Source organism: Juglans regia, chromosome 14 (assembly GCF_001411555.2).
Source record: "Juglans regia cultivar Chandler chromosome 14, Walnut 2.0, whole genome shotgun sequence".
Classification (NCBI taxonomy): Eukaryota; Viridiplantae; Streptophyta; class Magnoliopsida; order Fagales; family Juglandaceae; genus Juglans; species Juglans regia.
The window spans coordinates 13,725,128-13,752,126 of NC_049914.1; the positions used below are offsets into that span (position 1 = coordinate 13,725,128).

The following is a 26,999-nucleotide window of genomic DNA, read 5'->3' on the forward strand; positions in this document are numbered from 1 at the left end:
ATGAGAAAATAAAATTTTTAAAATTAAAAAGTATTTTGTGTTTTAGTGATATTTGGAAAGAAAATTATGAGAAACTTTTTCATCTCATCTCATTTACTAAATCTACCCCTAGAGGGCTTGTGATACCATGTCAAAGTACACACCAGCTTAATGAATTTGGCTTAACACAAGTGCATCCTCTTTTGGATACCGTTCTCAATACATCTCATCCTATTTCCTTCTCAAGCATTATTCAAACACAAACACCTTTCAATTTCATGTTTTTAACTTTTTCATCTAATCATTATTTAATCATTACAACCTTCCAAACTTTCAAAAAAAAAATCAATATTTTCAAACCCAAAACAAAAACTATATTTAAATAATATTTTAATAATGTTTCATTCAAATTTTTTGCTCTTTTTCCAAAATCCAATAAAACATTTTAATTTAAACCATTTCATTACTATTCACAGACTATTTCACTATTATTTATAAATTTCTCATCTCATCTCATCTCATCTCATCTTATCTTATCTCAACGTCCAAATAAGGTCTAAGTACTCTTATGATCTAAAAGATCTTATAGACTTATGAAGTTGAGATGTGTTGGACTTCATCTAGGTTGGTTATGATCCTTGACATGAAGAAATTTTCAGGTTTTATGGAGATTTGGTTTAATATCTGGTTGTTCTTAAGTAGTTTTCTTGGTTAAAACTTTAGATGCTTAATTGAAATATGAGATTTGGTTTAATATCTGGTTGTTCAAGTTGGTTTAGACTTGAGTTTGGCCGCGTAAAAACGTTGTCATACCGAGTATTTTGAACCGATCATTTTTCGGCCAACCACCGGAAAGTAATTCCGACACCTAGACAAATTGATCTAGATGTTCGAGGTTCATCCTCAACATGAATGTGGCAACCAAGAAAATTTCATGTTCCGTACGTAAGAGGTACATGAATTTCAAGATGTTTAGGCTGATGCGCTGGCTTTAGAGGAAGAATTATAATGACGGTGCTAAATTAATGGTACGTACCGTTATTTTTTAGAAGAGATAAAATTAAGCAAGAATCACATTGCAGCATTTAAAGGCAGAAGTTCATCATTGTAATTATGAAAATGTAGATCAGTGCATCTCTCGCAATATATATTAGTCTACAGCAAAGATATATTCTACTAGTGTTCGATGTCAAAAAATCAAGTTGACAGAGATGACATGCATATTGGAGATCGATGATACGATGATTCATATATATATATATATATATATATATATATATATATATATATATATATATATATATATTTATATATATTGAAAGGACAACATACAACAGTAAAACATTAGGCCTTTATGCATGCATGCATGGCTTGCATTGTAGCTTCATGCTCATGTATGATACACAATTGTTAAAAAATGTTGACATGATTCGTACACACAATCATGGAACATGTGATACACACTATTTAATTTTATGTTATTTTTTAGTTGCGTCTCATGTTGATTTGTTTCGAGTCTTTACTAGGTACGTACATGATGACTTTTCTTTTTTAATTTAAAGCATACACTTCATTCCAAATTTTCTATAATAATTCGTTGGACTAATAGAAGTAGTATCTATGTTCACATGAAACTTTCTGCAAAAACTTAAAAGATCGAGCTCACGTACGTGATTTTTTTTTAATTTTTTTAATTTCTTTTAATTTTTTGTTGTATTTAGAAAATGTCATCCTTGAATGTTTTGTTTTCTATCGTTTTCATAATCGAAGTTTGTCAGCAGTTTATAAAAAGATTTAAAATTTTTTAAAATATAATTAATTAAAGAGATGAGTACTAATTAATCAACAACCCGGCCAATTGAGAAAATATATATAAAAACATTAATTGCGCTGATTATAAGCTCGTATTATAATAATCTCTAAAATATTCTAACAAAAGGACATCTCGATCGTCTGTTTATAATTTGAACTGTCTAAGATTCATGTCTTCCGTGGACGTACCTAACCACAGTTTTTCCTATATATTTTGATTTATCGCGATTGAATAACTTGTTCGTTGTTAGATTTCGTGTTGATCATACTTTTATATTGATCGCAGCACGTTTCTATAGAAGTCAACCATGGAAATGATAAAAGATCTAGAATTCTGAAATTACTTGGCAATGGCCAACAACCCTCGAAACAGTAGATTCATGAACTAGGTTGAGCATATATATAATTTAGTGGAAGAAAATTTCAAATCGACTATTCACATGGACCCACGAATTAGAAGAGGAAAGATGTGATGGCTTCCAAACTATTTGTAAGAGACCCAGCCCGCTGCTAGGCCCAGGCCCATGGAAAGCATTTCCAGATTCCACGTCGCACGGGTTCACGCCATTTCTCCATTTTCATGCAAGTCTCTCCTTTCCTTTTTCTTTAGGTTTGATATGTTTACTACTTATAGCTATTATATATGTTAAGCAACAACAACCCTAGAATAACTGCCGCTCGTTCTCCTCTTCACAGAAGGCCAAATCGAGGTCTCCTCTCCACTACGCTAATGAGGATCATTGCCGTCAACCACAACCTCCATCACCCATGATTGTATTTTTTCTTTTTTCACAAAATAAATAAATAAACAGAGGGAGACTCGGGTGACCCACTGCAACCACACATTGCTGCCGCACAAGTTCGTCCATCCCTTGTGAACCTCGGTCCAAACCTCACCACCGTGCTTAGCCACTCAAAGCCATTGCCCAACGCCTCCCATAGCCTCCATTGCAAGCCACGAAACTCCTATGTTTTTAGCCACCCGAAATAGAGGTCCTACCACCGAACCATTGCACTACACCACACCAACCACTCCAAGCCATCGCCACCAGCACGGAAAAGGGCGCGGGACACCCACAAGCCACCTCAGCCATAACCACCCCTCATGGTGAGCATCTCTTTCGGTCTACACACTCATTTCTCTCTGCCTCTCACTCACTCACCTCGCCCTCTCTTTTTTCTCTCGTGTTCAACCCAGCTCGACGACATATCCGCTGCACTCCTACTCCTCAACCGCACCACCATTGTCCCACCAGCCATCCCCGTGATGCCATACTCCTCCACGCTTGCCTTGGTCTCCTTGGGGTAAGTCCCTGCCGCCACATACTGAGTTCTAGTCCATGTGTTTTGTTCCTCTAGCTTTGTTCTTATAAGTTATATATATATATATATAATATATATATATATATATAAATCATTAAACTAATAGTTGAGTGCTATTACTAGTTTATCCTTATTGCATGTCCCAGATATATTTTTTAGAAGAACAGACTAATTGGGTTTTGTTGTTAAGTCACATGAAATATTGTATTTGTGTAGATAATATTTTAATAATATTGTTAACCAAAGGATGTAAACCTATTTTTAAGAGAGGAGTTTTTTTTCATGACGTATTTTATAAGATTTTTTTTTTTTTTAAAGTAGTCTAAGTATTCTATTAATTTATAATATGTTGTTGGTATTTTAGATATTTTAATGTTAGTATTTATTGAGTTCCGTAATTATCATAATACTTGTTCAATTAAATTATTCTTTGGTGTGAATTCATTTAAGAGGATATTGATGGTTTTGGAAAATGATGCTATTTTGAGGTTATGAGAAATTCAAGTTTCAAGGAATTAAAATAGGTCATTTTAAAAGCTTAGGCTTAAATATCGAAATATGTGATTGATTGGAAATTTACAGAAATTACATGATTATCATATAAGTGACGATTGATAATTGTTCGACTTTGTCAAGAAAATTTTCGAAAAAACTAAGTCCAGGTAAACAGGGTTCCTATGCTAGATTTGTATAAAAAGAACTGAACTGAGGTTGGTTTGTAAAACTGTGCATTTTGTTTTACAAAGAAAAGGTGAAAAACTACCTTAGTATATGTTTTGCATTCACTCATGACATATCTATGAAAGAGAAAAGAAATGCTTTTGACATGAATAGTGTAGACATGAACAATATTTGACATGTTTTTGAAATATGCAAAATAGCGAATATGATATTGGTGATTTTTTCTACTTGTGATATGAAAATAATTTGGATCTGTTTTTGACCAAATGGAAATTATATGAATATGTTCAGCATGTGGTTTGATATGATATGGATATGAAAAAACCTTTGACATACTTATCTGTTTTGATTTTGATTCTGAAGATGGTTCTGATATGATGATACTGGTTCACGTGATATGGTTGGTACCAACATGACATGATATGATATGAGTGCACCCATTTTGGAAACAACATGGTCTTTTATGTGTTCTTTCTTGTGTACACACTCGGAGCTCCAAAATTGAAAAAGGGGAAGTTTTACAGTATGATACTGTCTGGTTTGGCCACTAGGGATAGCACAACCCTACCACAGAGGTTAAACATGGTATATATGATATGTTATAATAAGATGAAAATGTGCAGTTATGTTACGCCAAAGCGATTTTGAATATGAAAATGGTATTTGAATATGAAAATAGTTTATGAAAATAAAAATATTGAAAAGTCACTCAAATTTCTTTCTGATAATACATTTTGAGATGTGTACATGAAAATGAAATGTTTTGCTCCTACAGACTAAAATTTCTAAAAATGGCTCATGTTTACATACTGGTATATGTTCTCTACCTATTGAGTTGTGGATAACTCACATCTTATCTTCATTATTTTTCAGATGACGCTGATTACCTAGTTGGGGGTCAGCATTAGAAATTGGAGCTTGGATAGATATAGATAGAAGGTCGAGTACCTAAGAGTTTCATTGTTAGTAGAAGGATTTAATTTGAGTATTTGAAGTACTTTGTGTTGTTTTGACCTATTGAGATCTAAAGATGTATCGTTTTATTTCGTTGAGATTATTGGGAGATTGTGAACCCCCCCTTTGGTTTATGTTATTTTGTAATGATGACTTATGGAGTTTGTAATACGGTTATTTGGAAAATATAAGATGGTGTACTATTTATGAAGTCCTTGGAGTTTTAGATGCTTGGAGAGACATGTTTGTAAATGGCAGGTAGTAATTATCCGCCCCTTACGGGTACAGGGCGTTACAGTTGATATTAGAGCCAGGTTTGAGGCTCTACAGACTACAGTTTGTGAGATTTTGGAGTATAGATAGACTTTAAGAAATCATTTTCAGATTTGATGTGATAGTGGAGCCGACTATAAGGTAGAATACTATAGGTATTTGAGGGTGCAAAATTTGCAGACCTTAGGAATGATTTTGATGTATAGGATTTTACGGGTCTGTGAGCTGAATTCACATTGTTTGTGGTTTGGTTTGATTCTATAGACTTTTTTTAATTAGATTTGATGGAGTTAAGCTTTTAGACTTTGGAGATTAATCATTACTATTGTTATGTGTACTTCTTCCCTCTTTATTGTAGGTACCTTTATAACGTTGAAGTATTATATATATGTTTAGTTTTTACAGTTACCACTAATTATTTATGTTTGAATGCTATAAATTTTGAAACAAATATTAAAAATCCAAGTTATTTTTTCAAGATGCCACCTCGTCATCGAGAACGAAGGATGTCGGACTTGAACGCAAACGAGAATGAAAGGGAAGCAAACCCGAGTGTTTCCCAAGAATTACGAGCAGCAGCTCATCAATTAATAGATGATCTCGCACAGAATCCCTTGGGTCACCAACGCAACTATAATGAAGGAGGCTGTACCATAGAATAGTTCAATCGGATGCACCCCCTTCATTCGATGGGAAAGGTGAACCAAGCCTAGCAAAGGATTGGGTTCAATATATTGAGGAGATATTGTAGGTGCTAATATGCACAGATGAACAAAAGGTGGCATATGCTACATTCAAACTGACTGGTGAGGCTAAAAGATGGTGGATCTAAAAAAAAACTACCCGAGAAGCAATGGGGACAGAAATAGCCAGTTGGCTACATTTTAAGCAAATTTTTCTTGAGTGTTTTTTCCCAAGCTCGGCCCGAGAGGATAAGGTAATGGAATTTGCCACTTTGGTGCAGGGAACCATGACAGTGCACCAGTATGTAGCTAGATTCATTGAATTATCCCGTTTTGCTACTTATCTAATTCCTGATGAAGAAAAGAAGGCGCGTAAATTCGAAAAAGGGCTAAATCGAAATTTTTATGAACGAGTAGTGGACTTCCAGATTTGGAACTTCTCAGAGTTGGTAGATAAGGCCACAGTTTTTGAACGAAGCCTTCAAAGGAGCACTACATTGCACGATCAGAGGAAGAGGACTATTTCATCAGGGCATCATTCTGGCATGGACCAAGGATCATGGAAAAAGAGGAATGAAGGTAGTAGCTCGGGTAAGAGGCTGGTTCAGGGCACCCGACAAGCATATCAATGTAGAACTTGCAACCAAGTACATGCCGAAGTATGCAGGAAGGAAGCGGGACTATGCTACCATTGTGGCAAATCGGGTCACTATCTCAAGGACAGCCCTTTGCAATTGGATAGCAATAGGCCTCCACCACCTAGGGCAGAAGGGACAGAGCGAGGCAACATCCAGTGTAATACTGCACCTGCACGGATTTTTGCTCTGACACCTGGAGAGGCAGAGGATAGGAATGACGTGATCACAGGCATGACTTATTTGTTATGTTTTAAGATATTAATTTGTGGGTTGAGGTTAGGAGTTGGAAATTTTAGTTCATGAATGATGTTGATTGTGACCACAGGTACTCTTTCTCTATTTTCTAACAATGCCATTGTGTTATTTGATTCAGGAGCGACACATTCATTTGTTTCCATCACTAATTCTCGATTTTGCACCTTAGAAACCGAAAAGTTAAAGTCCAAGTTAGTGGTTGCAACCCCAACAGGAAATTCAGTAGTCTATGATGAGGTTCTACTAGAGTGTCCTTTATCAATTGAGGGAAGATTAATGGCAGCAGATTTAATAGTGTTTAACATGATTGAGTTTGATGGGATTTTGGGTGTGGATTGGTTGGCTTGCTACCACACCAGTATAGATTTTTTTAAAAAGGTAGTGGTTTTTAGACCCCCAAAAGAAAGTGAATTTCGGTTCACAGGTTCGAAAGTGAGGTTGCATACACCCATCATATATGTCATTCAAGTTGGAAAATTGTTACATGATTGTTGTTAGGGATTCTTAACCTTGTGGTAGAAGCACCAAAAGAGGAGTTGAAGTTAGAGAAGATACCTGCTGCGAGGGATTATCCAGAGGTTTTCCCAGAAGATTTACCTGGACTCCCGCCCAAGCTAGAGGTAGAGTTTGCTATTGAACTACTCTCAGGCACGACACCCCTTTCGAAAGCACCTTACTGGATGCCACCGTCTAAATTAGTAGAACTCAAGGAGCAGTTGCAAGATTTGTTGGACAAGGGTTTCATCAGGCCCAATGTATCACCTTGGGAAGCTCAAGTTCTCTTTGTGAAGAAGAAGGGTGGATCGATGAGAATGTGTATTGATTATAGGGAACTTAATCGGGTGACCATTAAGAATAAGTACCCACTACGCCGTATAAAAGATTTGTTTGATCAGCTCAATGGTGCTCAAGTATTTTCAAAGATTGATCTTCGATAGGGTTACCATCAATTGAAGATCAGGGTAGAAGACATAGCTAAAACGGTTTTCAGGACCCGATATGGCCATTATGAGTTTTTCGTCATGCCTTTTGGCCTGACTAACGCCCTAGTTGTATTCATGGTTTTGATGAATAGGGTGTTCCATGAATTTTTGGATGGTATACTGCAAAAGCAAGACTGAGCATGATTTGAAGCTGGTACTTGGGACACTCAGAGATAAAAAGTTGTTTGCTAAATTGAAGAAGTGCGAATTATGGCTTAATTCAATCGCATTTCTAGGGCATGTAGTTTCTAAAGATGGCATTTAAGTGGACGCGAGAAAAGTGGAAGCAGTGGTTAATTAGTCGACACCGAAGAATATTAATGAGGTTAGAAGTTTCTTGGGATTGGCGGGTTATTATCGTCAATTCATTTATGGTTTCTCCAGGATAGCAATTCCTCTCACAACACTCACAAAAAAAAAAATAATAAGTTTGAATGGACCACAAAGTGTGAAGAAAATTTCCAGGAGCTGAAACGGAGATCAGTGACAGCTCCAGAGTTAGCAGTCCCCCAGGCTAGAGGTGGATTTATAGTTTATAGCGATGCATCAAGGCCTGGATTGGGGTCCATACTGATGCAACATGGCAAGGTTATAGCATACGCCTCACGCCAACTGAAAGCGTACGAGTAAAATTATCCCACGCAAGATCTAGAACTTGAGGCAGTCATTTTTGCACTTAAGACTTGGAAACACTATCTATATGGGGAAAAGTGCAAAATTTTTTACGGATCACAAGAGTTTTTTATATTTCTTCATCCAAAAAGAATTAAATATGAGGTAGAGGAGATGGCTTGAGTTAATCAAGGATTATGTGTAATACCCCGCATTTTTAGCGTATTTATTTTTGTGAAGTATTTTCTTTTTATTAACTTAAATATTAATTCTCTTGTTTTAAATTTATCGGATTTCTGGTTGCATTTATATTATATTTTTAAGTTGTGAAATTTATCTTGATGTGCTTGCTTGATATTAATTATTATTTACATTTAAATTTGCTTTTTACCTTAATGAATAATTTTATTCTGGACTTTAATTATTTTATTTTATTAATTTTAAGTTCTAGTGTTTTTATTCGGCTCTTAAATTATTTTATTGTGTTTTTTCTTTTGTTGGACTCTTCTATTTTTCGGACTAGGCTTGTTTGAGTGTATTTTTTTTTTATTTTATTTTATTTTTCTTTTGAGCCCAACCCATTTTGGTCCCAGCCCAACCCGTGAGCTTTCAACCCAGCCCACTAAATTCCCCAAGCGGCATCGTTTTGGGTCCAGCCCTTAGGGCTTCATCTCTTCTTTTCTTCCCCCTCTTTCTCTTGCACGCCGTGGCTTCTTCACCTCATGTCCATTCCAGTTTTCATCCCCTTCTACAATACGTTCAGCTGCTGCTTCTTTTCTTCTCCTCCATTTTATTTTGTTCCTTTCTTACGTTTTCTTTTCTTTTCTTCAGTGGGTTGCCGTCTGCTGCGTCTCTTCTTCCTCTCCGTTTTCATTTTCGGTTCTTCCTCTGCAAGTCAGCCAATGCCACCGTTCATTCCTCCATCTTCGGATGGTGATGTTTCCATTTCCATATCTTTAATTTTCAGTTTCCCTTTTCGCTGTAAAACCGTGCAAATCTTTTCCTCTTTAGCATATATTTTTCATCTGCTTTTCTCTCCATTTGTAGGTCTGTCCGTGAGCAACCATTATTGTGCTCTCTTAACTCTCCCTTTCTAATTTCGTGGCTCATGCTTGTGATTTATTCCCATTGCATTCCCTTTTCGTTTGGTCCTTCACTACTCTATTTTGCCCTTTTGCCATGCCCTGGTTTTGCCATCAAAGCCGTGAGCTCCACTCATATCTTGGTGATTTTGGTGCTTGCCGTGAGTGCATCTTCCAGCCATCGCTTGTTGCCTCTCAGTTTCCTTTCGGTAAATTTCTGCCATTGCTCATCTCTTGACTTTCTTGTCTTGTGGTAGTTTAAGAAAGAAATATACATATGTTTGTGATTCTTGGTTACTCAAATAATATTAGGTGTTTTACCAATTTGCCTTATTTGGAACATATGAGTTAATATTATGCTCATTGAATCTGAATGCTTGAGTTTTGTTTTTGCGTGGGTTATAGTCTATTTTGGGCATAGATGTTTCGGCTTATAAGCTAAACCAATCTACTGGTGCTTTAAACAAAATATTTACAAGTTGATCATGTTGTAGTTTTTATATGTTAAATTCACTCTGTATGAGTTTTGTTTTAAATACAAATTGAATAAATATTTGAAAGATATTATAAGTATTAATATTTTTAGAAGTACATAGTGGTGTAGGATTTCTATTTTGAACTCTTTAAAGAGATACTAATTAGTCTATTTTTATTAAATGAAATATTTGGCCTCCTACTTTAATCAGTTTTGTTTTAATGAGCCTGTAAACCAGATATGTATTTTACGACATAATTGTATCTATTACTAATATTATTTTGCAATTTTAGAAATATTCTGAGTTTATAATTAAGTGGATATTTATGAATTTAGAAAATGTGCCGATATTTTAGGAATACGTGAAGTTAGGTTTTTGAAGAATAGAAATAGGTTATTTTAGCATCTTAGGCTTAAATATTGAAATGTGTTCGATTGAAAATTTATGAGAATTACGTGGTTATTTTTATAGGTGATGATTAATTATTGATCGACATTTTGAGGAAAATTTTGAAAAAGAAGCTAAGAAGTCCAGGTAAGTGGGGTTCCTATACTAGGTTTTGTACGAATTATTGAGACCGAGGTTGACCTTCTGAAAACTTTGTATATTTTGTGATGAAATGAAAATTTGGAAAAAACCAACCTCGATCGTTTATTTGCATCACTCATGAAATCTGCACGAAAAAGGAAAAATAATTTCTGACAAGCATTGTGTAGACATGAGCTAAATTTTTGTCAGGCTGTCTCTGAAATCTAAAAAAGAAACTATATTGAGAATACGAAAAATTGTGCATTGATTAGAAAGATGCTCTGACTTTTGTTTTCAGTATTTGAGAATGATATGAATTTCAATACACTGTTTTGATATGATGTGGTATATGAAAAACCTTTGGCATGACTTTCTGATTCTTTTCTGACTCTGTTTCTTATTCTGATATGGTGATTTTGATTCTGTTTTGCTCTGATATGTGGCCCTGTCACGGGATAGAATAGTGACCTCTGGCCCTGTCACGGGATACAGTAGTGACCTCTAGCCCTGTCACTGGATAGAATAGGGACCTCTGGCCCTATCACGGGATAGAATAGTGATCTCTTGTCCTACCACGAGATATAATAGTGGATTTCTGTTCTGAGTGCAATCGCTTTGTTATTCATGGTGATTTATGTTCTGCTTGGTTTTCCGCAGAATGCACAACCCGACCACGGGGGTTAAACATGGCCTCTGTTTTGTTCTGATATGATAAGATGAAGATGTTCAGTCATGTTATGCCAAATGAGTCTTTGAATATGAAAAGTTGTTTTCTAAATATGAAATGTTTCAAATATCGCAATGGATTTCTGATAATATGTATTTTTGAGATATGCATATTGAAAATTGAAATGTTTTGTTTCTGCATTCTGAACTCTGTGAAAATGCTCATGTTTATATACTAGCATATGTTCTCTGCTTACTGAGTTGTTGATAACTCACCCCCTCTTATCTCTAATATTTTTAGATGATTTTTGGATATTTCAACTGAGGATCAGGACAACGAAGAATTGGGTGAGATGACTTTAGAATGGTGGATTAAGAATAGAAAGCTTTCGATGAGTATTGGTGATTTTGATAATTATGTGTTTGAAACGTGAGTTTAAGTGACATGTAAAGAAGTTGCGAATTTTTGGGGTTACTGTATTGAGGATTTTATATACGTGGTATGTGTGGTTATTTAAATTTGAAATGTTTACGTTTGATTTGGAGCTTTTAGAAGTATATTAGCAATATTGGAGTTAATTATCAGGTAACATGAGTTAACTTTCTGAACCCTCGAGAACGGGGTGTTATAGTTGGTATCAGAGCCAGGTTTGAGGTTCTGCAGACTATAACATTTGAGGTTTTAGATATTGTGGGTTAGGATGTAACTTAGGATTTGAGGTGTAGAAATTATAGGACTTAGTGACGGTGAAATTTGTATTTAAAGGTTTTAGAATCTGATAGGCTTTTGGGAATATGTTCTAGGAAATTTGAGGTATTAAAGTTTGTAAATTTTAAGAACCGATCTTTATGACGTTTAAGGTTTTAGATCCAGTAGGCTTTTTGATGGAATGTAGAAAATGATTTTGATAAGATTTAAGGTTTAGATTTTATAAGTGTAAATAAGTTTGATTAAAAACCAGGTTTGAAGTTCCGTAGACTCTGATATATGAGGTCTTGAAATTATGGACTTTAGGAAATAAATTTTTGGATTGGGGTTTAGAATTATGTGGACTTCAAGAAATAGATTGCCGATTCGTGATGTATAGATTAATTGGTGGTTATATTTTTTCGCACAGTTATTACTTTATTATTTTATTCCTTTGAAACGTTTAACCAAAGATGAGTCTTCCAGGATGGCTGCTCGACGACGTGTTCGAAATATTGGGGGTTCGAATGCAGGAAATGAAAAGGACGAATGCACCATAGAGTAGTTCAATCAGATGCACCCTCCCATTTTTTATGGTCGTGGCGACCCGACCTTAGCTGAGGATTGGATCCAGGACATTGAGGAGGTACTCCGTGTCTTGAATTGTATTGACAAACAAAAAGTATTGTACTCCGCCTTCAAGCTCACCGGTGAGGCTAAACGATGGTGGATATCGGAGAGAAGCATCAGGGAAGCTGATGGGAGGGGAGTGGTTAGTTGGCCTCACTTCAAGTAGATTTTCTTTGACCGTTTCTTTCCCAGATCAATTAGGGATGCTAGGGCCAAGGATTTTGCCGACTTAGTGCAGGGTACTATGACGGTGCACCAGTATGCGGCCAGATATATTGAACTATCACGCTTTGCCTTATATCTGATACCCGATGAGGAGAAGAAGACCCGAAAATTTGAGGAGGGACTAAATAACCAGATTTATGAGCGAGTGGTGGCCCTTTAGATCCAGAGCTTCTCAGAATTAGTAAATAAGGCCACATTAGTTGAGCAAAGCTTCAAAAGAAGTGTTGAACTTCAGGAGCAGAGGAAGGGGTCGAAACTATTAGGGTTTCCCTCGAACGAGGACCAAGAACCATGGAAGAGGATGAAGTTAGTGAACAACCCAGGCCAGAGACAAGTGCAGGACAATCAACGGAATAACTCCTGCAAGTCATGCGACGTAGTACACTTTGGGGATTGCAGAAGGAGAACTGGACGGTGTTTTCGATGTGAAAAGCATAGCCACCTCGTCAGAGATTGTCCAAAGCAACCAGATGGGAGCATGAACCCCAACCCGCCTCAGAGGACTGGTTTCACGGAACGAGACAGGAAGCAACACAACACAGTGTAGGCTCGAATTCAACTCAAATCAGAGTGGTGCAGCGGAAGTGTGATTAACCCTTTGGAAGTAGCAATAGTTAGCTAAGCAAATTTCGAGGACGAAAGTTTTTTAAGGGGGGGAGGATGTAATACCCTACATTTTTAGCGTATTTATTTTTGTGAAGGATTTTTTTTTTTATTAACTTAAATATTAATTCTCTTGTTTTAAATTTATCGGATTTATGGTTGCATTTATATTATATTTTTAAGTTATGAAATTTATTTTGATGTGCTTGCTTGATGTTAATTATTGTTTGCATTTAAAATTGCTTTTTGCCATAATGAATAATTTTATTGCTGGACTTTAATTATTTTACATTATTAATCTTAAGTTGTAGTGTTTTTATTTGGCTCTTAAATTATTTTATCGTGTCTTTTTCTTTTGTTAGACCCTTCTATTTTTCGGACTGGGCTTGTTTGAGTGTATTTTTTTTTTTTTTTTTTTTTGAGCCCAACCCATTTTGGTCCCTAGCCCAACCCGTGAGCTTTCAACCCAGCCCACTAAATTCCCCCAAACGGCATCGTTTTGGGTCCAGCCCTTACGGCTTCATCTCTTCTTTTCTTCTCGTTCTCTCTCCTGCGTGTCGTGGCTTCTTCACCTCATGTCCGTTCCAGTCTTCATCCCCTTTTACAATACGTTCAGCTGCTGCTTCTTTTCTTCTCCTCCATTTTATTTTGTTCCTTTCTTATGTTTTCTTTTCTTTTCTTCAGTGGGTTGCCGTCTGCTGCGTCTCTTCTTCCTCTCCATTTTCATTTTCGGTTCTTCCTCTGCAAGTCAGCCAACGCCACCGTTCATTCCTCAATCTTCAGTTGGTGATGTTTCCATTTCCATATCTTTAATTTTCAGTTTCCCTTTTCGCTGTAAAACCGTGCAAATCTTTTCCTCTTTAGCATATATTTTTCATCTGCTTTTCTCTCCATTTGTAGGTCTGTCCGTGAGCAACCATTATTGTGCTCTCTTAACTCTCCCTTTCTAATTTCGTGGCTCATGCTTGTGATTTATTCCCATTGCATTCCTTTTTCGTTTGGTCCTTCACTACTATATTTTGCCCTTTTGTCGTGCCCTGTTTTTGCCATCAAAGACGTGAGCTCCACTCATATCTTGGTGATTTTGGTGCTTGCCGTCAGTGCATCTTCCAGCCATCGCTTGTTGCCTCTCGGTTTCCTTTGGGTAAATTTCTGTCGTTGCTCATCTCTTGACTTTCTTGTCTTGTGGTAGTTTAAGAAAGAAATATACATATGTTTGTGATTCTCGATTACTGAAATAATATTAGGTGTTTTATCAACTTGCCTTATTTGGAACATATGAGTTAATATTATGCCCATTGAATATGAAAGCTTGAGTTTTGTTTTGCGTGGGTTATAGTCTATTTTGGGCACAGATGTTTGGGCTTATAAGCTAAACCAATGTACTGGTGCTTTAAACAAAATATTTACAAGTTGATCATGTTGTAGTTTTTATGTGTTAAATTCACTTTGTATGAGTTTTGTTTTAAATACAAATTGAATAAATATTTGAAAGATATTATAAGTATTAATATTTTTAGAAGTACATAGTGGTGTAGGATTTCTATTTTGAACTCTTTAAAGTGATACTAATTAGTCTATTTTTATTAAATGAAATATTTGCCCTCTTACTTTAATCAGTTTTGTTTTAATGAGCCTATAAACCAGATATGTATTTTACGACATAATTGTATCTATTACTAATATTATTATGCAATTTTAGAAATATTCTGAGTTTATAATTAAGTGGATATTGATGAATTTAGAAAATGTTCCGATATTTTAGGATTACGTGAAGTTAGGTTTTTGAAGAATTGAAATAGGTTATTTTAGCATCTTAGGCTTAAATATTGCAATGTGTTCGATTGAAAATTTATGAGAATTACGTGGTTATTTTTATAGTTGACGATTAATTATTATTCGACATTTAGAGGAAAATTTTGAAAAAAAAAAAGATAAGATGTCCAGGTAAGTGGGGTTCCTATACTAGGTTTTGTACAAATTATTGAGACCGAGGTTGACCTTCTGAAAACTTTGTATATTTTGTGATGAAATGAAAACTTGGGAAAAACCAACCTCGGTTGTTTATTTGCATCACTCATGAAATCTGCACGAAAAAGGAAAAATAATTTCTGACATGCTTTGTGTAAACATGAGCTAAATTTTTGTCATGCTATCTTTGAAATCTGAAAAAGAAACAATATTGAGAATACGAAAAATTGTGCAATGATTATAAAGATGCTTCGACTTTTGTTTTCAGTATGTGAGAATGATCTGAATTTAAATACATTGTTTTGATATGATGTGGTATCTGAAAAACCTTTGGCATGACTTTCTGATTCTGTTCTAACTCTGTTTCTGATTCTGATATGATGATTTTGATTCTGTTTTGCTCTGATATGTGGCCCTGTCACGGGATAGAATAGTGACCTTTGGCCCTGTCACGGGATACAATAGTGACCTCTGGCCCTGTCACGGGATAGAATAGTGACCTCTGGCCCTGTCACGGGATAGAATAGTGTAACGACCCGATCTTATATTTAGGAAAAAATTACAGATAATTTTTTTTTAATGAGTTAAAGCGAATTATCAGATGATTTTTTTTATTTTATTTTATAAACCTAGAGTTAGGTCTCCATTATTATTATTTTATTCTATTTTTTTTAGCTTTTATTTTTTTTTTTACTTCAAGCACGTGTGTGCTAGAGTCCAAACACTATTCCTATTCTTTTTTCCTCTTCATAATGAAACTCTTAGCTACCAGTTTTATTCTATAATTTCAAACACGCACGAAACCTAATCCACTTCCAAGCACGTACGTTTCTTTCTCCTTCTTCACTAGGGTTTTCATGGGTGTATATATATAGGCTTATTGCGTCCAGCCCGAGCGTCTATTTTCCAGCGTGAACAAACAGCCTCAAGCCGAAACCAAACTCCAACCTCTATCCACCCTCTTGTAAACCACGATACCTCACTTTCCTCTGCTTATAAAACTAATCGAGACCCTCTAGTATTAAACACAACACAAATCAGCAGAGAAGGGAAAACTCACGCACACAGAGCACCCGTTGCCGCAAAGTTGCACCAAGAACCACATAGAGTAGCCCAGCTTCAAACCCACACGGCAGTGACTCCACACTACCCAGAACATGCCGACACCATCACCGGCCACCATAGACTACATCGGACCACCCTCAGCCGCCAAGACACGCCGTAGCAGCCACGGACGCACCTCTGTTTTTGCATGTCCGAAACAGAGCATGCAGTCACTTCTTCCACAATAGCCACCGTAAGAGACGCCGAACCACCTCTCCCACGACACAGAAAGTACTGACCAACCTAACCCCGTCGAGCCCACTCCCTTCCGGTAAGCCCACGACCGTCGCTAGCCTCCACTCTCTCTCGGTTGTTTTCGGTTTAGTAGAATTCTCTCTCTCTAAACTCTCTCTCTTTCTCTCACTGCATCGCACCACCATACTCAGTGGAGTCACTAGTTGCGCCGCCGTGACCCTTGTCGCCAGAACCGCCATCGCAGTGGCCTTCTTCCTCCCTTGGTGAGCTCCTCCATCACAGACCCATCTCTCTCTCTCAAACTCTTTTGTTTCTTTTCTTTTCCGTATAGCCATGTTTCGGGTTCTGAAGGAACCCTTAATTTCGTAATGGGCCGTTGGGCCCTAGGCCCTTTTGGTGCTTGCGATGGGCTTTTGTTGTTGGTTTCATGTAGTATTTTTATTAGGGCCAGGTTTTGAGTTTTACAAATTTATAATGATGTTTTATTGGACTTGTATTTTTAAATTGGATTTGGCTTAGTTGTGGGCTGGACTTGAGATTAATTAGATTTGTGTCATGGTGATAGAGTTGTATTTTAAGCTCGACAGATAAAATTATACAAAATTGATGTCAATAGCATAGAGTCAATGTGATTTTAGAGTTATGAAGGATCAAGATTTATGGAAATATAGGTTAAATTGGAAATTCAGGTTTTGATCACGAAATACATGTTAAGTTAGAAATTTATGCCAGTTACGTGTATTTATAGGTAATCAATCGCGCCCTGGAAATATTGGATTATGCACTACGAGGTAAGTAGCATGATCATATCCTTACACGTATGTACAGTGAGCTGTTTGTCTTTTTAAAAAAGATATTATGCATGTATGCCCTTCATTGGAAGCCCATTTTTACGTACCTAAGACATGATAAAATTATGAAAAAGTCATGATTTTATGTCAGAGATATTTCATAAAATTATTTATTAAATGCATGATTTATGTGAAAGATTATTCATAAAATTATTTATTAAATGCATGATTTTATGTGAAAGATAATCCATAAAATTATTTATCAAATGCATGATTTTATGTGAAAGATTATTCATAAATGTTTTTTGTAAAATGCATTATTTTATGTGAGAGTTATTTCATAAAATTTTCTATGAAAAATCATGAATTTATGTGAGGAAACATGTATCATGATATTATGGAAGAATGCGATTTCATTTGAAATCTATGATACGATATAACAAGTATGTATGCGATTTCTCTTGAAATCTATGAAATGACCAGTATGCAAGTATGATTATGACAAGATATGTAACAACCTATGTTATAATATAAAAACAGTACCTATGTTATGGGCATATTGTATTGCTAGGTCGTGCATGCTGGTAGTGCACCCAGTATGTTTTCCTTATGTATGGATTCCACAACCCGTGGCTACGGGCGGAATCGAAATCTATTTAAATTCACTAACCCTAACTCACGGGGGTCAACAGTGGGTAACAGCCTATGATAAGTGAAAGATAAGTTAATGTTTATGTTCATGTTATTTATGAATGTATTTATGAATATGCACGCTTTGCAAGAAACCTTATGTTTATTATGTTTACCGTATGATGTGTTACTTATTGAGTATTCAACTCATTTTAGTTTATTTTCATGTTTTTTTAAACCACCCTAGGTGATGACATTTATGAAGTTGAGACTGTAGGACAGGACTTGACCCAGGGAGGTGAGGTAGATGCCTAGACAGATTTCGCTATAATTATTTTTATGGTTTAAAGTTTAAATAAATTATTTTGATAAACACTTGAGACTTCCGTATTTTTTTCATAAGTGCTTCCGCAGACTTTATTTTGGATTTTCAGTATTTATTGAAGTTTGTTATTTTATAGAAATCTTTCACATCTGACGCATTGCTAAAGAGAAAAAGTTTTAAGTTCAAGTTTAGTAGTAGCACACTGGCTCCTAAAAAATTCTAAAATGTCTTTTCGTGAACGAGGTGTTACAAATAGTGACCACTAGCCCTACCACGGGATATAATAGTGGATTTCTGTTCTGGGTGCAATCGCTTTGTTATTCATGGTGATTTATGTTCTGCTTGATTTTTCTCAGAATGCACAACCCTACCATAGCGGTTAAACATGGCCTCTGTTCTGTTCTGATATGATAAGATGAAGATGTTCAATCATGTTATGCCAAAGGAATCTTTGAATATGAAAAGTTGTTTTCTGAATATGAAATGTTTGAAATATCGCTCTGGATTTCTGATAATATGTATTTTTGAGATATGCATATTGAAAATTGAAATGTTTTGTTTCTGCATTCTGATCTTTGTGAAAATGCTCATGTTTACATACTAGCATATGTTCTCTGCTTATTGAGTTGTTGATAACTCACCCCCTCTTATCTCCAATATTTTCAGATGATTTTTGGATATTTCAGCTGAGGATCAGGACTATGAAAAATTGGGTGAGATGACTTTAGAATGGTGGATTAAGAATAGAAATCTTTCGATGAGTATTGGTGATTTTGATAATTATGTGGTTGAAACGTGAGTTTACGTGACATGTAGAGAAGTTGCGAATTTTTGGGGTTACTGTATTGAGAATTTTATATACGGGTATCTGTAGTTATTTAAATTTGAAGTGTTTACGTTTGATTTGGAGCTTTTGGAAATATATTAGCAATGTTGGAGTTAATTATCAGGTAACATGAGTTAACTCTCCGAACCTTAAGTGATGGGGTGTTACATTATGATTGCACCATCAATTGTCACCTGGGAAAAGCTAATGTTATAGCCAATGCCTTAAGTAGGAACTCAATGGGAGTGGCAGTTGCAGCCCTTACCACTCAACATAGGTTGTTAATGGACCTACAAAGAGTCGGTATTGAGGTCATCACTAGTGATACAAGTACTTTCATGGCTAGTTTAATAATTCATCCAGCCTTGACAAACAGAATCAAAGCTGCTCAGAAAGTGGATTCAGGGTTGGTGAAGCTAGTGGAAGAAGTTGGGAATGGGGGAAAATCTGACTTTAACATTTCCGAGGAAAGATTTTTAAGGTTTAGAGGAAGATTGTGCGTGCCAGCCAATGAAGAACCGAAAGGGGTAATTCTTGAAGAAGCACATTGTTCCTTATACACAGTTCACCTGGGGAGTACCAAGATGTATCGAGACTTGAGAGAGTCTTTTTGCTAGAATGGTATGAAAAAAGAATTTGCGAAATTTGTAGAACAATGCCTAACTTGTCAACAGGTGAAGGCGGAGCATTAAAGACTAGCAGGATTATTACAACCACTCCAAATTCTAGAGTGGAAGTGGGATCATATCTCCATAGACTTTGTAACAGGCCTACCAAGGACATTGAGCAGACAAGATGCTATATGGGTGATCTTGGATTGCTTAACAAAAACCACTCATTTTGTTCCCAATAAAGTTTCTTATAAACTAGAGACACTAGCTGAGCTGTATGTGTAGGAGATAGTGACGTTGCATTGGGTATCAACATCCATTGTGTCGGATAGAGACCCTCGTTTCACTTTCAAGTTTCGGCGAAGCTTATAGGAAGCAATGGGTACTAAGTTAAGTTTCAATACTGCATTTCACCCTCAGACAGATGGACAGTCAGAAAGAACTATTCAAATCTTGGAACACATGTTGAGGGCATGTGTGATGAATTTTAAGGGAACTTGGGTGCGACATTTACCATTGGCCGAGTTTGCTTATAATAATAGTTTCCAGGCTAGCATTGGAATGGCACCCTACGAGGTTTTGTATAGTAGAAGGTGTAGATCTCCATTGTATTGGGATGAAGTAGGTAAAAGGAAAGTTTTGGGGCTAGAGATTATTCAGCAGACCACATAAAAGATAGATATCATTTGGGCTAGAATGAAAGAAGCTCGGAGCCGACAAAAGAGTTATGCAGATAAACGTCACTGCCAATTAGAGTTTGAGGTTGGAGATAAAGTATTTTTGAGAATAGCATTGATGAAAGGAGTTATGAGATTTGGAAAGAAGGGCAAGTTGAGCCTAAGATATATTAGGCCATTTGAGATTCTTGACCGGATTGGACAGGTGGCTCATAGAGTAGCACTTCCACCGGCACTTGCGGGTGTGCATAATGTATTTCATATTTGCATGTTGAGGAAGTATATACTTGACCCGACGCACATTATTGACTATGAACCACTTCAGATTCAGGAAGATATGACTTATCAGAAAGAATCAGTTCGGATCTTAGAAAAGAAAGAACAAGTGTTATGGACTCCAACTATTCCTTTGGTTAAAGTGTTGTGGAAAAATCACGCTACTAATCAAGCTTCTTGGGAATTAGAGGAAGAAATGCGAGATAAGCACCCACGACTTCTCGATAGGAGCTTTGAAAATTTGTAACAAATTTTGAGGACATAATTTTTATATGGGGGGAGGATGTAAGACCCAACCCGTTGCCAGGCCTAGGCCCACAAAAAGCGTTTCCAGATTCCACGTAGCAAGGGTTCACACCATTTCCCCATTTTCATGCAAGCCTCTCCTTCCCTTTCCTTTAGGTTTGATCTGTTTACTACTTATAGCTATTATATATATTAAAAAACAACAACCCTAGAATAAGTGCCGCTCGTTCTCCTCTCCACTGCGCTAGTGAGGATCATTGCCGTCAACCACAGCCTCCATCACCCACGATTGTATTTTTTCTTTTTTCACAAAACAAAAACAGAGGGTGAGTCGGGTGACCCACTGCAACCACATGTTTTTGCCGCACAAGTCTATCCATCCCTTGTGAACCTCGGTCCAGACCTCACCACCATGCTCAGCCACTCGATGGGTGATGGATTGGAAATTTACGGAAATTACATGATTATCATATAAGTGACGATTGATAATTGTTCGACTTTGTCAAGAAAATTTTTGAAAAAACTAAGTCCAGGTAAACAGGGTTCCTATGCTAGATTTGCATAAAAAGAACTGAATTGAGGTTGGTTTGTAAAACTGTGCATTTTGTTTTACAAAGAAAAGGTGAAAAACAACCTTAGTATATGTTTTGCATTCACTCATGACATATCTATGAAAGAGAAAAGAAATGCTTTTGACATGAATAGTGTAGACATGAACAATATTTGACATGTTTCTGAAATGTGCAAAAGAACGAATATGATATCTATGATTTTTTCTACTTGTAATATGAAAATGATTTGGATCTGTTTTTGACCAAATGGAAATGATATGAATATGTTCAGCACATGATTTGATATGATATGGATATGAAAAAACCTTTGATATACTTATCTATTTTAATTTTGATTCTGAATATGGTTTTGATATGATGATACTGGTTCACGTGATATGGTTGGTACCAACATGACATGAAATGATATGAGTGCACCCATTTTGGAAACAAAATGGTCTTTTATGTGTTCTTTCCTGTGTGCACACTCAGGTCTCCGAGATTGAAAAAGGGAAAGCTTCACAATATGATACTGCCTAGTTTTCTCATTTGATTTATAGAAACTTAACAATCATAAGTAGCAAAGGAAGGTTTTACCACAACCTAGGCTACAAATTTAGCCTAAATTTACCATCATCAACATCAAATCTCAACAAAATGAAAAACCCTAGAAACTTTCGAAAACTTCTGAAATATAAAAGAAGTGAAAGAAATTGTATGCTAACTGACTCCCTCTCTCTGGCATGTTTCCCCTTCTTTATACTCATTTCCAATTGCTATTTCTCTCTCTTTGCCATGAAATCTCCCTTCTTCGTTGCTCCCCTAACTGTTTTCTTTTTCCTTTCTTTCTTTTGTTTTTTTTCTTCTGCTTTTCGTAACCCTTTAGATTCTTCCATTCTTCTCCCATTAGTAGACTTGGGCTCAATTTTGATGTGAATGAGTTATGAATAAAGTAAGCCTTATGCAAACGTGGACCTCAATCTTGCTTTGCTATGTTATGAATAAATTAAGTCTTATTGCAAATGTGGGCCCCAACCTACAATACACACAATGAGAATTAAAAATTGAGCCCAAGTCTATTTTTATTGTGTAATTAGTATTTACACATGTCAATAGCCCAACTGTTATGCATTGTTTATTAAATACTCTTTTTGCAAATAAAACTTATTAAATCAAGTGTAATAAGTACTTAAAATAGCATTATTTCCCTTTCATCACACCCCCCCCCCCCAACTAACTTTTTCGTAGTCCCTAGGAAACAAAATGATTGGCATCGTAGATAGAACAGATTACCAACCACTCATGCCATGGAGTAAAACTCACTGAGTTTAAGAACATTGCAAATAAATTGATCAGAAATTTAGTGCCAACAAAAAGGTTTATACACTGTTTTGTCAATCAACCAAAAAGGATAAGCACAATAAAATATTACTTTTTTCAGTGCATGGGGCTAAGGTCAGAATTCCATAATCGACTACCAAGACACATTAGAAGTTTCAATTATTGCAGAAGATCTGAGATGACCATATGGTCTCACTCTAATTCAAAACCATTGTACTATTGGCTTTCATGCTATTACACTTTAAAAGGCTCATCTTCTTATGGAGGGCACCGGTAATAGGCATCCTTTTCTAATACACAAGATTTTTTTTTTCTTCTTCTTCTTGGTCCCTGGCTTGTCCATTTTCTCTTTTGATTTATCAAATTTCTTCCTAAGCCATTAGAATATGGTTCATTGGAGCCCCACATGACTGGAATGTAAATCAACAAGTAATGGCACACTGGAGTTTGTCTAATTCTTTTGAGTATGTGTGTGCTTAGCAAGATTTCAACTACTATCCCTTGGTTTAAGCAACTAAACAAGCTGGATAAACTTCCCTTTTGACCTAACTTCTGAATATGATAGAACTTTAAATGTTCTATAACCTCAGTAAGTCTACTCAGAGCACAACATGTTCAGAAACAAGGGTGTCAATATGCTATTGACTCATTCACAACACTTTCAAAGATGGATTAGAATGTGTCTATGGTAGGAAAAAAAAATTAAGTTATCTCCCCTCCCCCAGTAGATTGTAGTATTGTCCTCAATGATGCGAAAGAATTAAAGATGCATGAGAGAAAGAACACTTAAAAGAAACTAAGCAACAAAATGAAATGTCTATAGGAAAAGAGAACCAGTAAAGAGGTTGTGAGAGACAGTACCTGATTGAGTTGTGAAGAAAATAATGAAGGAAGAAATAAAACAACAAAAAAATTGACTACAACAACATAAGAGAATAAAAACATAAGTGATAGATCAAGAAACCAAATCAAGTTGATTCTATAACTGGATTATTATTTGGGTTCAACAAATGTAGAGTAGACTCTTCAAATAAGAAATTACAAATGAAAGGTTTGAGTCTTTGACCATTAACTTTGAACATGTTACCATTTTGAGGATTTCATGATTTCCTCAGTACCATGGGGAAAGATAGTTTTGACCACATATGGACCACTCCACCGAGACCTTAATTTGCCAGGAAATAAGTATAACTGAGAATTATATAATAACACTTGTTGGTCAGGCTCAATGATTTTACATTAGATAAGTTTATCATGACATTTCTTCGTCCTCTCTTTGGACAGCTTGGAATTATTGTAGGTATCCATTATAAACTCATCTAATTCAGGCATATGCAATTTTCTTACAAAACTAGCCTGGTCAGTGTTGAAATTGAATTTTTTAATGGCCCAATATGCCCTGTGTTCTAACTCTACAGGCAAATGGCAAGCCTTCCTATACACTAGTCCATATGTAGAAAATGGTTTTATAGGCTATCTTATAAGCCCAAAAATCATTAGTTAAATGCAATGACCAGTCCATTTTGTTAGGGCCAACTGTTTTTCCAATAATATTTTTTATTTCCATATTAGCTAGCTCAACTTAGCCATTGGTTTGAGGATGATAAGGTGTCGAGACTTTATAATGGATGCCATATTTCTTCATTAAGGCAGAAAAATATTTATTACAAAAAGGGGTACCATTATCACTGATAATGGCCTTAGGCATGCCAAATCTTGCAAAAATGTTTTCCTTTAAAAATTTTAAAACCACTTGATGGTCATTGTTTTTGCATGGGACTGCCTCAACCCACTTAGAAACATAGTCCACAGTAAGCAAGATATACAAATAGCCATAAGAAGAGGGGAATGGACCCATAAAATATATCCCCCAACTGTCAAAAATTTCAATCACTAGTATAGGCTGCATGGGCATCATATTTCTCCTAATGATACATCCTAATTTTTGACAAGATTCACAGGCCTTACAAAAGCTATATGCATCTTTAAACATAAAAGGCTAATAAAACCCACTTTGAAGAATTTTAGCTACTGTTTTGTGGGCTGAAAATGCCCACCACAAGCTTCTGAATGACAGAAGGGCAACACACCAGAAATTTTAGAATTGGGTACACACTTTCTAATAATATGATCTGAATAGTACTTAAAGAGGTATGGACCATCTTAGAAAAAACACTTAACTTCAGATTTCAACCTCTTGATGTCTTGTACAGTCCAATGAGAAGGAGTTTTTCCTGTGACCAGAAAATTTACAAGGTTAGCATACCATGCTAAAGTCTCAATTGAAAATAATTGTTCTTCAGAAAAATAATAAGAAATTAAATGTGAGTGTTCAGAATTTTTAGATGTAAGTTGAGACAAATGGACCGGCACCACATTTTCCACCCCCTTTTCCTGTAGTAAGGGAATCCACCATATTAGCCTTGGTTTTGTATCCTTTTTGAATAATTGAAATTTAAGTGCTGCATGGTCAGTAAATATGGTGACAGAAGAGCCAAGCAAATAAGATCTAAATTTATCCAAAGCAAATACAATAGCTAGGAGTTATTTTTCTATGGTAGAGTAGCTTCTTTGGCCAGCATTCAAGGTCTTACTAGCATAATAGATGACATGTGACATCTTATTTTTTTGCTGCCCAAGTGCAGCTCGTACAACATAGTCACTAGCATCACACATTAATTCAAAAGAAAGTGTCCAATCAAGGGGTTGAGCAATGGGTGTAGTGGTGAGGAAATATTTTAATTGCTCAAAACAGTTTTGACATTCATTGGTCCATTCAAACTTGACAACATGCATGAGAAGTTGACAGAAAGGTTTAGAGATATCACTACATGTTTTTATAAATGTTCTGTAAAAACCAACATGGCCTAAAAAAGGACCTAACATCCTTTACATTCCTAGGCACAGACAAGTTTGAAATTCATTCTATTTTAGCCATATCAACCTCAATGCCTCGTGAGGACACAATGTGTCCAATAACTATGCCCTACTGGACCATACAATTACATTTGTCCCAGTTTAACAACAGCTGATTTTCCTCACATCTTCTTAGAACAACTTCCTCACATCTTCTTAGAACAACTTGTAGGTTAGCTAAGAAAGCATCAAATGATTTTCCAAAGACTGAAAAATTATCCATAAATACTTCTACAATGTTCTCAATTAAATCACTAAAGATGCTTAGCATGCATCTTTGAAAAGTAGTCGGGGCATTGCATAGCCCAAATGACATTCTTTTGAAAGCAAAAGTGCCAAAGGGGCAAGTAAATGTGGTTTTCTCTTGATCCTCAGGGGCTATCTCTATTTGATAGTATCCAGAAAACCCACCTAAGAAGCAATAGTACTCATGCCCAGCCATTTTTGCTAAAATCTGGTCAAGGAAAGGCAAGGGAAAATAGTCTTTCCTAGAGGCTGCATTGAGTTTCCTATAGTCTACACACATTCCCCAGCTTGTGGTTACCCTAGTAAGCACCAACTCCCCCTTGTTATTTTATATCACAATCACCCGAGATTTTTTTGGAACTACTTGGATTGGACTAACCCATTTGCCGTCTACAATGGGATATATGATGCCTATGTCTAAAAGTTTCAAAACCTCAACTTTTACTACTTCCTTCATTGTAGGATTTAGTCTCATTTGCATTTCCCTAGAAGGTTTTGAGTCTTCTTCAAAATATATCCTATGAGTGCAAGTAAGAGGGCTTATACCTTTGATGTCAACAATGCACCAACCAATGGCTGCTATATGTTGTTTCAACATGGTCAATAACTTACTCTCTTGGTCAGGAGATAATTGAGAAGAAATTACCACTTGAAATGAATTTTTTGGACCCAAGTGAGCATATTTCAATTCTGAAGGCAAGGGCTTTAATTCCAGCACTGGGATCTTTTTTGTGGAAGGCTTTAATGCTGCTGGAAGTGCTGGTAATGGCTCAAATTTGAGCTTCCACTACACCTCAGTAGAATTTCCTGCAGCACACACAGATGACATAATGTTAGTAGGTTTAACTAAATCAAGGGAGTTCTCTAATTCCTCCCATTGTTCATTACAATCATAATTCAGCAGAGACAGAAAGAAGAGACTCCAGTGCATTGACTTCTTGAAGATCCTCGAGTTCTTGAGGTTGCCTGCACAAATTGAAAATGTTCAATTCTAAAGTCATGTTCCCAAAACTTAGTTTTAAGACACCACTTTTACAATTAATTATAGCATTGGAAGTTGTTAAAAATGGTCTCCCTAAAATCACAGGTGCTGAAGAATTTGAATGGATAGTTACTTTCATGTCCAGTACCACAAAATCTACTGGATAGTAGAATTTATCCACTTGGACAAAAACATCCTCAACAATACCCTATGGTATTTT

General features: G+C 36.1%; 2 protein-coding genes across 2 annotated transcripts; both read left to right on the forward strand.

Moving 5' to 3' along the window:
• Positions 1 to 5,962: 5,962 nt before the first annotated feature.
• LOC108990310 lies at positions 5,963 to 8,211 on the forward strand. The gene is made up of 4 exons (XM_018964234.1): positions 5,963 to 6,572; positions 6,717 to 6,956; positions 7,097 to 7,374; positions 8,047 to 8,211. The coding sequence occupies exons 1-4, from the start codon at positions 5,963 to 5,965 to the stop codon at positions 8,209 to 8,211; spliced, it is 1,293 nt and encodes a 430-aa protein (XP_018819779.1).
• A 3,996-nt stretch (positions 8,212 to 12,207) lies between these two features.
• Positions 12,208 to 13,035, forward strand: LOC108990311. The gene is made up of 3 exons (XM_018964235.1): positions 12,208 to 12,405; positions 12,502 to 12,636; positions 12,724 to 13,035. The coding sequence occupies exons 1-3, from the start codon at positions 12,208 to 12,210 to the stop codon at positions 13,033 to 13,035; spliced, it is 645 nt and encodes a 214-aa protein (XP_018819780.1).
• The last annotated feature ends 13,964 nt before the right edge of the window (positions 13,036 to 26,999 follow it).

Excerpts from the sequence above, each read along its gene's own strand:
- LOC108990311 (XM_018964235.1), top strand. The coding sequence starts at position 12,208 with ATGCACCCTCCCATTTTTTATGGTCGTGGCGACCCGACCTTAGCTGAG. Across the intron at positions 12,406-12,501 it reads AAGCTGATGGGAGGGGAGTG|GGTACTATGACGGTGCACCA; the intron begins GTTAGTTGGCCT and ends GACTTAGTGCAG. Across the intron at positions 12,637-12,723 it reads ACCAGATTTATGAGCGAGTG|GAGCAGAGGAAGGGGTCGAA; the intron begins GTGGCCCTTTAG and ends GTTGAACTTCAG.
- LOC108990310 (XM_018964234.1), top strand. The coding sequence starts at position 5,963 with ATGGAATTTGCCACTTTGGTGCAGGGAACCATGACAGTGCACCAGTAT. Across the intron at positions 6,573-6,716 it reads TAGGAATGACGTGATCACAG|GAGCGACACATTCATTTGTT; the intron begins GCATGACTTATT and ends TATTTGATTCAG. Across the intron at positions 6,957-7,096 it reads GTTGGCTTGCTACCACACCA|GGATTCTTAACCTTGTGGTA; the intron begins GTATAGATTTTT and ends GATTGTTGTTAG.